The sequence below is a fragment of the Trachemys scripta genome, chromosome 12 (assembly GCF_013100865.1).
Source record: "Trachemys scripta elegans isolate TJP31775 chromosome 12, CAS_Tse_1.0, whole genome shotgun sequence".
Taxonomy (NCBI): Eukaryota; Metazoa; Chordata; order Testudines; family Emydidae; genus Trachemys; species Trachemys scripta.
The window spans coordinates 41969780-41984018 of NC_048309.1; the positions used below are offsets into that span (position 1 = coordinate 41969780).

Genomic DNA, 14239 nt, shown 5'->3' on the forward strand with positions numbered 1-14239 from the left:
ATCTCCAAAGGTGATTTCAAAAGGGGTGTGTAAGGGTATGGACTCACCCCTGCGGCACTTCCTGCTGGTTGTCCAGCACCCAGAGCAAGGGGCACCGGGGTCCTGGGAGGGACACGGGAGCCTGAGGAAGAGGACAGGCAGATCACCGGCCTGCAGAGGGCGCTCCAGAGGTCTCTAGCCCCTGGTTAAGGCTTCATTCACTATGATTATCTCATCGGTAAACATCTGTTCATAACCTTTTTCTAAAGCTCCTTTGGTTTTAGATAGTCTCACGTGGTCACCTTTTCTAAAACGGGCAACAACCGGTTTTATATTTTAACCATATCCGTAAACCATTTTCCATACCTTCAGAGAATTTGAAGGGTTAACATTGAAGAGTCTGGTATGTATAGTTCTGTGAAAACTCTGATTGTAACTCTTTATAAAGTCAGGTAACACGTCGATGTAACTAAAGGTATTATGGGCTGTAAAATATCTCCACATCCTAGTTTTTAAAGTTCTGTTAAATTGATCCACAATCCCTGCTTTGACTTCATTATTAGTAACAAAATGGTGAATGCCATGCTGCTTTAACAATCTGCTTAAAGGTTTGTTTAAAAATTCTTTCCCCCGATCAGTTTGTAATTTTTGAGGCACATGACCCTCACTGAAATTAGCTTTAAAGGCCTTGGATACCTCACCACTTGTCTTGTCTTTTAGGCCTAAGGCCCAGGAATATTTAGAGAGAATGTCTATTACTGTTAAGAGGTACTTAAAACCGCTATTGTGTTTGGAGAATCAGTGCATATCCACCAAATCTGTCTGTCATTGTGCATCCACATCTGAAACAATGGTCTTGCTTCTTTTAAAATGTATTCGAGCTGGTTTGTGTAAAGTGTAAGCATCCTGGTCTGAAAGACAAGCTATTACCTGTCTTTTATTTAAAGTTTTACTATGCTTTTTGGTCACTTGAAAAAGAGGTTTCACCTGCCGAAGCTCCCAACTTCCCCGGGGGTGTAATATATTTTCTTTAACAGAGCCGTCTGCATAGACATGACTGTTACTGGTACTGTCTTTCCATAACATGAGTATGGAGCGGCCACATTCCTATTGACAAATTTAAACAAGTTTTATTAATCGCCTGGTTTAATACGACCTTTTACAGCCGCCTGTGAAAATGGACATCATGACCCCTACCATTAGGGAGTCTGAGCTGGTTCATTCTTCCATTTTGTCCTTTTCCAGATTTTACTCTTGAGATCTGTGTCTCAGACATGAACAAAAACAGCTGATGCATGATATATTTACTCCCAAAAGGCTACCAATGTGTTAGTTCTCAAAGGCCTCTAGAAAGGCACCGTTGAGCTGTGCAGAGATTTTCAGAAAAGAAACAGTGTAAGCACCCTACTGCTTGTTTTTAGATTTATGCAATCCTGGGTCAGTTCCTAAACCCATTACACCCCATCCTCGACCGTCACTTCTTAATCATTCATTTACCTAAGTGACATCTTTTCCATTCACCTTGTCCGCCAGTGACTCCCCCGAGCCATGATCGCCTTCCTCCTCCAGGGGGTTGGACGATGAGAGGCCCCTAGTCTGTAGCAGTGCATGGGATTCTTCCGTCCTAAGTATAGGACTCTGCACTTGTACTTGTTTAACATCATCAGATTTCCTTTGGCCCAATCCTATAATTTGTCTAGGTCCCTCTATATCCTATCCCTACCCTCCAGCATATCTACCACTCCTCCCAGTTTAGTGTCCTCTGCAAACTTGCTGATGGTGCAATCCACTCCATCCTCCAGATCGTTAATGAAGATATTGAACAAAACCAGCCCCAAGACAGACCCTTAGGGCACTCTGCTTGATACTGGCTGCCAACTAGACATGGAGCCATTGATCACTACTCATTGAGCCCAACAATCTAGCCAGTTTTCTATCCACCTTATAGTCCGTCCAGCCCATACTTCTTTAAGTTGCTTGCAAGAATACTGTGGAAGACTGTATCAAAAGCTTTGTTAAAGTTAAGGTATATCACTTCCATGGCTTTTCCCATATCCACAGAGCCAGTTATCTCATCATAAAAGGCTATTAGGTTAGTCAGGTATGATTTGCCCTTGGTGAATCCATGCTGACTGTTTCTGATCACTTTCCTCTCCTCTACGTGCTTCAAAATTGATTCCTTGAGGACCTGCTCTTTGATTTTTCCAGGGACTGAGGTGAGGCTGACTGGCCTATAGTTCCCTGGATCCTCCTTCTTCTCTTGTTTAAAGATGGGCACTATATTAGTCTTTTTCCAGTCATCTGGGACCTATCCATCTATCTACAAGCAAAAACCTTTCATTGAGACAATATGAGTGATGTTAGGATAAGCAATGGTCCTATCCATCCGTCTTTCTATCTAATCTCCATACTGTGCTTGGATGTGACTAGATTTACACTAAATGCTGTATGGAATGCCAGGTCATTGCATGCAACAGCTCTTTTCCTCTTACACCAATGTTATACTGAAATGATTCCAGACAAATAACTTATACCAGTGTATATGTCACTACCAAATTTATCCCAGTGTCTTTGGGTCACAATGGCAAACTCATCAGAGTTAATCCGCTGATGTCAATGCACTTGTCCACCTGAGGTGGGAATTGAACCCTTACAAGTCTTACATACACTTTCTACAAGGACCCTTCTGTCATATTTGGATCCATCTGTGTATTGATCATTGGACAGCTCTGATGGCTTCAAAGTGAGAGACAAAATCCCAGTGACTAAGATGAGATCAGAATTTGGCCAATTTTCCAGTTCACTTCTCTCTAGGAAACACTGTAAAACCTGCTTCTTCTGAAAAGTCTTTCCACCATAGCAAGAACAACACAGCATTGATTTATGTATTTAGATAGTAAAAGGATGCATTCTGAAGGCTTTAGAAACCCTTAAATACAATTATTAAGGCCTTAGCACAGTCATCTCAACAGGTGCTCATCTATCCAGATTCCCACGGAATCTCTTCTAAACAAATCTCTTCTCATTGTAGGGGTTCCCTCAGCTCCTTCAGAAAACTCCATCAAAGAGATGACACATCAGCACCACCAAGAGACAGCTAAACATTGACTACTGCATCTAACCAAACAGTCCCATCCTAATCAAATATAACTAACCCTCCAAAAGACAAAATATCTGGAACAAAGAAATAAATCAACCAATTAACTGGTAAAACAAAACAAATACACAAGTCAACAAATATAAAACCTCAAACTGTCCTTCCCCAGGCAAATCTCTCCCCCCCCCCCACTCCAAAGGAGAAGAACCAAAGGTTCCATGCAGTCTGTTAGAGACTTTGCTATGGCTATTGATTTTGTGTGGAAGCTGCTTAGGTAGCATGATGATAGGTGGCAATATAAAACCCTAAAATAGATAGATAGATGAAAATTATTGTGCCAATTTTTATGTTCATGACTCTCTCTAGTTGGTCAGATCATGCAGTTTCAACAGAGCTGAAGTTGTTTATGGGAATGTGTCAATTTCCTCAAAACATTCAATGGAAACAAGGTGTAGGAGAAGGTGAAAGCCCTTATACCAGGCACCATATTTCAGGCTAAGGCCTAAACAAAAGTCTAGCCCTGCTGATATAAAGCCAAGAGCTGATGCAACACGCAGCGAGAACACAGACACAGCCAATGGCTGACAACACCAGAGAGAGGCAGGCTAGCTGGCTGGCCAGTGTGTCTCCCCTGGGGATCCTGTCACTCCAACTGCCAGCCAACCTGCTGTCAGGCAGGCTCCTGGGCTCCACAATGGCCTGTCTGCCTGGCTGCCAGTCTCACGAATCCTCAGCAATCCACCTCACAAGGGCACTTGGTAGGTGGGGCTTCCAGGCCCCGCAGCTTGCCAGGTGCCACAGCTCCACCAGGCAACTGCCTCCCCAGGCTAAAGGGGAGGACACATTACTGTCTCATGTGTCTCCCCGACCCCTTGACCCCTCCTGTCCCCTGCACCCAATCCGGGACCACAGCGCTCTCCCCATTCCATTTTAACTGTGTGGGGGTGTGGGGGGGGAAAGCTTCTGCCTATGAGAGCCTGGCTGGGACACTTGCTTTCACATACACACACTCACCTCACCAGGGAGAGCAGCTGAATGTGCCGGGAGAGGCACAGGGAAAAAAGGACAGATCCCCTCTCCCTTCCCACCCCTAGCAGGCCAATCTGAGGGGGCACTTGACCCCCATACTTCCCCTATGCATCACCTCTATCAGGATGGAATTTCTGGAGAAAAAGCCCACAGCCCAAGTGGTCAGGGCTTGGGCTGCTCTGAATTAGGGAAAATAGGCACTCCCACAGGGCCCCCAACCATTGGCTACAGAGTCACTATTTGTTCCAATGAGGAGTTAATTATTTAGACAAAGTGGAATAGTTCCAACAAGAAAAACAGGGGGAAAGCCAAAGGATTTTTCCATTCTGATGTTTAGGATGATTGTCTGGAAGGAGGGAGAGCCAGGTTCAAGCCCCTGCTCTGAATCGGGCATCACTGGGAAGTATTTGCTTCCATGAGGTTCATTAGTGTTGAGAGCACCAGGGGCATGGAGAAGGAAACCTGTCATCTAGAGAAAGGGTCCCTCTGGAGAGGATATAGGCATGGTTCTGGTGAGTGGGGGAAGATTGCACAGCTGCTTCCTGGGCTTCTATATGTTCAATTGAAAAATTTAAGACTTTAGACCCTTGGGCTAATCATCTGGCCACGTAGGCTTAGGGTGAGCAGTGAAAAATAAAATACCAAGGAGCTTTATAGAAATCTTTCTGAATGAAGGCTGGGATATTTGAAAGGGTCTCCAGGAGCGAGGTGGGTCACACCGATTGTTCAGTCAATTGGGAGTTGGGCACCTGATTCTTTTATGCTACTCTGACAATCCCTGTCACAGATCACAGCCTGGAGTAAGAAGCCACTATATTGTTCCAGACTCTGCAGCACCCACATTCCCTTGTTCCCACTCTAATTGCACAAGAAGCTGCAGAATCAGTTACAGGTCCCTCCACTGGGCCAACCCCAATCCTGGTGCATTTCCATGAAAATCAATGGATATGAACCTAGGATAACTTTGGCCCATCCTGTTAAGATGTTTTCCACTCACTCCCCTGCTAATGCCCAGTGGGGATAATCACAGCTCTGCACTCCTCATGGGGATTTCCTAGGGGATTCCCCACTCAGTCTGATTGCGTTGGTTGCAATCAGTACCTGAATCCCCAGGCTGATATATCCCTTGAACATCATTCAGAAGCTTAATGCTGTGGCAAAGCCTAAGAATAGATTGTGCTCCAAAAAGGCATCATTAGAAAGCAGGACAATCCCCTCCTTAGCCCCCACTGGACATGTGAAAGGACATGATGTCTCAGTTCATATCCCATTTCCATGTAACTGTTACAGACATCTCAGAGCAGGAAGGGACAGGCTGGCTTGGGGGATAAGAGATGAAGCAGTTGCTTTCACCTCTAGACCAATTGTCCCAACCGAACCCCACTGAGCAGTGGTCACATCCTCAAAACCTCTGCTCAACTGCTGCCTAACCCTGTAAGTTCCTACGTTTCCCTGGATAAAGACAATTACAGTCTCATGCTGCATGGGCTTGCAGATGTTGACATGTTGGCCATATAAAACCAAGGTTTGTTCTATTAGGCTCTTTTTGCAAATCACAGGCTTAATATTTTTGAAATTCAGGAGAAGCCCAGGCCTTAGAAGTTAACAAGATAGAGATGGAGCCAGAATTGCAAAGGGGCTTAGGTACCTAATTGTTCTAATAGGTGCCCAGTGGGATTTACAATTCACCTAAGCAGACTAGGTGCCTAACTCCTATTGGAAGTGAACAGGACTTAGCCACCTAGCTCACATAGGAGCTTTGATAAATCACACTAGGTGCCTGTCTCCATCTTTAGGTGCCTAAATGCCTTTGTAATCCAGCCATTGAAAACACAGAAGCTGAGCTGGAATAAGGAAACACTGTGGGAGATCCTAAGACCTGTGCTATGCAGGAATCAGACTAGAAGATCACAATGGACCCTTTTGGCATGGAAATTGGTGAATCTGTTAATATGTAGGCCTGTTAGCCTGAGATAGAATTTTGGGTTTTGTTTGCCTGTTTGACCTTTGATACTTTTATATCCTTACTAATATGTGTGAACAAAGAACAAAGACACTGTGTGTTGCATTTCCCACAACCAGATGGGGCTTACAGTACAATGAGAAAAGATAAGGGATATGGTTAAAGTGTTCTTGGGCATGGTGGGAGTGTAATATATGAGCATACTGTGGAAGAACACCCACCACAAGATCCAGTCCTGGTGCTGAGGTGGAGGAGGGTTTCAGGTAGGCAAAGGTTGCAGGGAAAAAGAAGGAGATGACAATGAGGTGAGGAAGGCAAGTGGAGAAGGTGTTATGCCAGCCCTCCTCAAAGGGGATTCTCAGCATTGTAGTGAAGAGCTGAATATACAACACAATTATTAAAGCAAAGAAGATTAGGAATAGGCACATGCTAAAGAAAATAGCCCCAGTTTGAGGTATGAGTCAGAGCAGGCGAGCTTAAGTAGCTGGGGGATTTCACAGAAGAACTGGTTCATGGCATTGGAGTGGCAGAAGGGTAACCTGAAGGTGTTCCCGGTGTGCAGTGCAGAATAAACAATACCAGTAATCCAGGCACTGGCTGACATTTAGACACAAACTCTCCTATACATCACTCTCTGATAGTGAAGTGGTTGGCGGATGGTGACAAATCAGTCATATGCCATGATGGTGAATAAGGAGATATTGGTTGCAGTGAAGAAGCCAAAGAGAAAGACTTGGGCAACACATCCAGAATATGAAATCAACCTGGTGTTCAGTAGAGAATTGACCATGGACTTGCGGACAGTGACAGAAATGGATCCAAGATCTAGAATGGACAAATTCACCAGGAAAAAGTAAATGGGGGTTTGAAAGCGGCAGTTGAGGGCTACAATAGTGATTACAAGAAGATTCTCTTTCAGGGATGTCAGATACATCACCAGAAACATGACAAAGTGCAAAATCTGCAGCTCAGAGAAACCCAAGAGCAGGAACTCGGTCACGGTAGTTCAGCTGGACATTTTCCTTCTCAGTGCATCGTGTGCTGCCTGTGGAGGGGAGGACAGAGCAAAGGTCAGGATGTAGCAGTCCTCACCTCTGACAATCACACGCCTAGTCAGGTGCATTATCACAATTATCACAGAGGTGAGGACTGCTCCTCCACAGGCAGCACACGATGCACTGAGAAGGAAAATGTCCAGCTGAACTACCGTGACCGAGTTCCTACTCTTGGGTTTCTCTGAGCTGCAGATTTTGCACTTTGTCATGATGTATCTGATGTATCTGACATCCCTGAAAGGGAATCTTCTTGTAATCACTATTGTGAGTGTAAATTGGTAGGCTCCAATAATTGATCTTTAATAATTTGTCAATATCAACAACTAATGACTTGATAACCAATAACCGGTAAACATTTCAACTCTGATTATATGCTTAGCAAGAGCTTTTCTTGTGTTGAGATTAGTTTACTTGTAACAAACCTCGGAAAAGTCAAATTTGATTGGATGTATTGATTAACAGTTAGTAAGGATAGCACACAGAGAGAGGCATACAGTTACCAAGAATTGGGGAAGAACTTCCCCATAGTTTTCTGCAAGTGGGCTCTACTACCTCCTCATTTTTCAGGGCAGTTATACCCTTGTTACCCTCATTGTGCATCATTCTGATCCCTATCTATTTTCTCTTTTTGGAACACACTTCATCTTATCTTAGGCTATTTCCAAGGTTCCCTGCTCCATTGGAACTTTCCAACTCTCTCAACATCTGTGGGTGAGTCATTAAGTATGCCCTTCTAAGAGGCATGTTGATTCATTTCACACCTTGCGGTTAGAACATTGCTAAGATATCTCTATAAAAGTTCTGAAAATATGCTAAGGGTTACTGCTTGGAAAAAGTCCACTCTCTAAAGTTAGTTTCCTCTTAACTGTGAAGCATCATAGGGGTCTTGCAAGCCGTAAAGTCTTTCTTGGCCTATCTTAAGTGTCAACATTTCATTAAAGTCAATAGAGTGGCATCTAATTCCACCCTCTGACAATCTGGTTCAAAATATGTTTGATAATATGCAGTATAAATATGGAACAAATTATAACCCCAACCCAACAATTTTAGGAACAATAGTTGTTCTATTGCGACGATGGAGAGCCTATTTTGTGAGAGGAGACTAAAATAATTACGTTTCTTTAGCCTAGCAAAACACAGACTGAGGTGGGATTTGGTTACTCTCCATAAATACTTCAGAGGGACAAACACCATGGAAGGAGAAGGGCTATTGAAGCTAAAGGACAATGTTGGCAGAAGAACAAATGGGGAGAAACTGCCCAAGGGTAAATTCAGGCTTGAGATGAGAAGATTTGCACCCATCAGAGGAGGGATGGTCCAGAAAAGCTTCCCAGTAGGAGCAATGGGTAAAACAACCTAAGTATTTTTAAGATGGAGCTTGGTAACTGTATTGCCAGGTTTGTATGATAGAGTTACCAGTGCTATCAGGGATTGGACTGGATGACTCAGGTCCTGTCCAGTTGTATGTTCTTATGGCAAACAGCAGGCTCACAACTTGGCCAGGAAACTGAAATTCTAAACCACCAGTACAACCTGATTCCCTTTTGCCATTGAAACAGGACATGGGCGCGCCCAACATCCAAAGTGGCAGCTCTTCTTTGATGATTCCACCCAATGTCACGTTGATGGCCTGCTACTCGGCTGCACACTGATTTATGGCAGCCACCACTGCACTTTGCTATCAGTGCAAGGATGGGCTGGTACCATCCCTTCGCTACCACTGTGTTGTACAGTTTCCCTCTACACTGAGAGGGTCAGTGGTCCTCAGGAGACTTGGGTTCTATTCTTGGCTCTGCCACTGAGCTGCTGTGTGACCTTGGGTCAGTCACTTCCCCTCCCCGTGCCTCTGTTTCCCCTTCCTCCATCCCATTTCTCTGTCTTGTCTAGGAGGACTGTGAGCCCTTTGGGAGATGGACTGTGTTTGATTGTGCATATGTTCCGTCTTCAGCATTTGTGCTCAGCTGACAGCAGTGCTGTACACAGGATACAGTGTTAGACTAAAGAGCTTAGTTCTAGTTCTGTTAACCCCTTATTTCTCCTTGGGCAGGATACAGATAGACTGAAATTGTCTGCTTGGTTCAAATCTGTCCCTGACTGTAAAGGTGCCAACATGTATACAACATATTCTGTGGGCTCTCAGCTTTGGTGCTTTGCAGTTTTGCCATCCTGCAGCTTCCCTGTGAAACTGAAATTAAAATGGATGCAATAGCATGAATGGGTTTGAAATTACAATATTATTGGACAATATTAGTGATCCCCAACCTTGTGGAAAGCTAAGCTTCCAATTGGGGTGATCAGAAAGGTGCTGATTAAGCTATTTTTAAAGGAAAATTGGGGTTTTGATTACATTTCCAGGTAAAGTCTCAGCTATCCTTCCCCTCCCCCACCACTCTGTGTATATGTGTGTGTGTGTGTGTGTCAGAAAAATTGAAACCCCATTTTGCGGGACATTATGGATGAAATTTACATTTTCATATGACCCACATTTGGGGTACTTTAAGCTAGGTGTTGCTGAGATATAAGCTATGAAAGAGGTTTCTAAGTGGTGGTGTGGGGGTTTTTTTTTGTGTGGGGGGGGTATTTTTGGTTTTGGTTTGGTTTTGGTTTTTCATTTTGGGTTTTTTTTTGTGCAGAGCTAGAGGTCAAATAATAGATGTGATGCAGGTCAAAATGCTCTTGATCTGTTGACTTTTAAAAAGGTAGTTCATAACCTCCATAAAAATCTTTGGGGAGACCAAATTGAGAATAATATTTGAGAAAATGTACATTTTTAGTGTGCATGCACCAATGCAGAAAAATGGCTAGAAAGTTTCCATTCCCAGCAGTTTATATTCTTTAAAGCTCGACTCTTGTAGGTGTTCTAAAATCTGCTTTGCTCTGAAGTTTGGTGAGCCACTTGCAGGCATGGGGTATCTTTAGTGATCTAAATTTGGGGTCATTTCTCTGCAGGTATCCTGTGTTTCTCCTCCCCTTCCCCCACTCCCCCAAAAAAACCTTTCCCTCTGCTGTCTTGCACTGTTAAACTGAGAGGTACGAAGGACTGGATGAATCACAGAACATGTTGAGATGAATAGCTGTGAACTCACCCTTCAGTTAACATAACTAAGTGTAAATTAATCACAAATCCCCACCCACAACAAAAGGAGTTTTAGACTTAGTGGCAGGTAGTTACTAAATTTGTGAAGCCTGGGTGGCAATTTTATTTTAGGGGGAAGGCCATAGACAGAGAGAGTGCTGGTCTTCAGGGGAAACTGCTGGATCTTCCATCTCCACCACCGTCCTATCCACCTCCACACACATAAAGGGCTTTCGAAAGGTCCCTCCAATCCCAAATAAACAAAGCAAACTCTGACAGGCCAGAACCTCAGCTGATGTAAATTGGCCAGACCTTGATTGAAATCAAAGGGCCAGGTCATCAATTGCATAAAGTGAGGTTTTTACTCACGAAAGCTTATGCCCAAATAAATCTGTTAGTCTTTAAGGTGCCACCAGACTCCTTGTTGTTTTTATAAATAGCCCTAGCTACTCTGAAATCAATGGAACTGTATCAATTTACACCAACTCAGGACCTGGTTCTAAGTTTTTAGTCTTTGCCTCTGAATACCTCTTAGTAACCAACTTTGAAAACTCAGGGCAGCCTGAGCTGTGGGTTCTTTGGTGGCTGCATGCCAAAGGCTGCTGAAGTAGTAGAGGACAAAAATTCTCTTCTCCCCCAGTGGTAATCATGTGGCGTTAATGAAGGAACAGGCCGTTCCAGGCCAGCTGGAGCTCTGGCGCTGCTAGGCCCTTAGCTATTATAGGTCACATGTCTCTGAGATATATATTTGATTTGTCAAATACCTTAGTCAAACCTGCTTTGTTTTTAGCCAAGGGTCCTTCTGGAGATGCTGCTATTGTGTGAGATCCAGGGCAGGTCGTGTTCCCCCTCTGTGGGGGTTAGGTTTGATTAGGGCAGGTTGTCAGGGTGGCTTGTTCAGAGGTCCCATCAGATCTGGGCTTACAACCCTGGAGACCAGATTCAGCTATTTAGCCCCAGAGCAGGGACATACTGGGATGTAGCCATCTCTGGATGCTGCACAAGCTGGTATCAGCTCTAGAACTGGGAGGCGCTTTCAGCTCTGATCCCATTTAGTCCATCACCTCTCAGCTAAGCCTGCCCAAGGAGGGGAGCAGGGAGCGCCCATTGGTGGAGTGGGTCCTTGGCTGCTAGGAACTACAGAGAGACCCAGCAACTCCGGAGAACCAGTGACAGAACATGGAAACTGCTGCTGGATAATGCAATGATGCCTCCATGAGAGAGATAAGGTGATAGACTGTTGTGCATGGAAATATATAGCTAGATAGTGGCCAATAGTTTCTGGTACTGGAGGATCAAATGAATCGCAATTTGGGGAAAATTATCCAACGACCAGCACAGTAAGTTTGCTATTTCAACTAAATATGTTAAACTATTAATGTACAGGGCAAATTTAAGAACATAAATGTGAACTGCAATTGAAACTCTTTACAATGTTTGCTATCAATTCAATCAAAGAAGTAGAGCCAGCCAGATTTATTTATTTTATTAGAAAATTTTGACTTTACATAGAAGTCCATAAAATCCCTAAATGTTGGGGTTTCTGCAAACATTTTCTGCTGAAAACTGAACAATTCCAACCAAAATTCCCCACAAAGAAAAAAATCAGTTTTTAGATAGATAGATGAGACCTTGCATAAAAAAATTGTTTAACTGAAAACCCAAATTTTCTTTAAAAAGAGTTAAAGCAGAACATTATTGACCCGGGTGTGAAGTACTAATGTTGTCCAATGATACCGTAGTTTCAAACGCTGTCATTAAGTTACATCCATTTTTATTTCTGTTTCAAAGACATAACTGCAGGATGGCAGAACTGAATAAACAGCAGAGCTGACAGCCAGGGAATATGGGCTGTACCTAATAGACATACTAGCAGCTTGAAACTCAGAGTCCGGGTTGAATCAGGCAGTCGTAGCCTGTCTATCTGGACCCTGCCCAAGGATATGGAGGGCACATCTACAGCGCAGCTGGGAGCGAGTTTCCCAACTCAGCTAGGCAGACTTCACCCGTTCTGTGTTAAACATAGTGGAGTAGATGGGGGCAGCACAGGCAGCAGCTCAGTCTCGCCACTTCAGTGGAAACCCTGCTGAACTCTGTGGCTTCGTAGTCAGCTGATGCCCCTGCTATCTCTGGCATTTAGGATGCTCAGCAAGTCTGTCCTATTTCCCGAGAATGGGGGAATGGGCTGTCTTGGAGTTCTAGTACTTTAGTTTTGTGCCCAAGTTTTTCCTCTGTTGTTTTACAGAGTTGAGGGGCCATATTTGCTCGATCTGTGGGCTTGGGTTGTAATTTATTCCAGTCTTTAATGCATTTGATCAAGTGACGCCTTGGGCCAGATCCTTAGATGGTGTAAAGTGACGCAGCCACATGGACTGTAAGGGCATTACACCAATTGACACCAGAGGGACAACACAGCTGGGTTATGGTCTGATTGCATGAAGTAGTTGTAGACATGTTGGTCCCTATTTATTAGAGAGCCAAGGTGGGTGAGGTAGTCTGTGTGGCTCGAAAGTTTGTCTCTCTCACCCACAGAAGTTGGTCCAGTAACAGATATTACCTCACCCTCCTTGTCTCACCAGTGCTCTGATTGTCGGAGGTGAGGCGCACTCACTGCTCCTAGTCAATTGAAGTGACAAGCGCTGTGCATCTTTGACATTCAGATCATGGGGTATTACTCGGAAGGAAAAAAGGGTAATTCCCTCTGTCGCTCTAATCTTGACCATTGCCATTCTCCTTCCCTCCACAGCCATCACACAATGTGCTGAGGAAGAAAATGTTGAACCGAACCACTGTGAATGAGTTCCTTCTCCTGGCATTTTCTGATGTTAGGGAGCTGCAAATTTTGCACTTTGTGGTGTTTCTAATGATTTATCTGGTAGCCCTTCTGGGGAATCTTCTCATCATCACAGCCATAGCCTTCGACCACCATCTTCACACTCCCTTGTACTTCTTCCTGGTGAATCTGTCCATTCTAGACCTCGGCTCCATCTCTGTCACCATCCCCAAACCCATGTCCAATTCCCTCATGAACACCAGGGTGATTTCTTATTCTGGATGTGTTGCCCAAGTCTTTCTCTTCATGTTCCTTGGTTCAGCTGATCTCGGCATCCTGACTGTCATGGCGTATGATCGATATGTCGCCATCTGTCAACCTCTGCACTATGAGAGAGTGATGAACAGGAGAGCTTGTGTCCAAATGGCAGCCAGTGCCTGGATCAGTGGTATTCTTTATTCTGCCCTGCACACTGGGAACACATTTGCAATATCCTTCTGTGGAGGTAACAGAGTGGATCAGTTCTTTTGTGATATCCCCCAGCTACTCAAGCTGGCCTGCTCTGATTCAGACTTCAGTGAAAGTGGGGTTATTGCCTTTAGTGCATGCTTAGTCTTAAGCTGCTTTGTTTTAATAATTGTGTCATATGTTCAGATCTTCAAAACTGTGCTGAGAATCCCCTCTGAGCAGGGCCGGCATAAAGCCTTCTCCACCTGCCTTCCTCACATTACAGTCGTCTCTTTGTTTATTTTCTCTGGCATCTTTGCCTACCTGAAACCCAACTCCAGTTCAACATCATATCTGGATCTCGTGGTGGATGTTTTCTATTCCGTGGTTCCTCCAATGATGAATCCGATCATCTACAGCATGAGGAACAAGGAGATCAAAGCTGCCCTGAGGACATTTATTGGACAGAGGTTATTCATGATCAATAAAATGTCCATCTTTCTCCTTTGATTTTAATTTCCTTCTGTGCTTCCAGGGTTGCTGGAACAATTTTAATAGTGGGGGTGCTGAGAGCCATTGAACCAAACTTTATAAACCCTGCATATAATAGAAACTACTTCAAGTCAGGAGGTGCTGCAGCACCCCTCGCACCCTTAGTTTCACCGCCCATGTGTTTCTTTACAAATAAATCAACTGATGACATTTTTGTCTCCATGAGCACATGGTTTGCCATCTCTTTATACACAAAGGGGAATTTGCATGGGCAAAAATTAAAACACCACTCGAGTCAATGGAGCTACTGTAAATTTATATCAGTTTG

The 14239-nt window shown here is 44.1% G+C and overlaps 1 protein-coding gene across 1 annotated transcript; it reads left to right on the top strand.

The window, feature by feature from the left end:
* The first annotated feature begins 12972 nt into the window (after positions 1-12972).
* On the top strand, positions 12973-13929 carry LOC117885931 (olfactory receptor 14A16-like). The gene has a single exon (XM_034787496.1). It carries the CDS (start codon positions 12973-12975, stop codon positions 13927-13929), a length of 957 nt encoding a protein of 318 aa, XP_034643387.1.
* The last annotated feature ends 310 nt before the right edge of the window (positions 13930-14239 follow it).

Excerpts from the sequence above, each read along its gene's own strand:
- LOC117885931 (XM_034787496.1), top strand. The coding sequence starts at position 12,973 with ATGTTGAACCGAACCACTGTGAATGAGTTCCTTCTCCTGGCATTTTCT.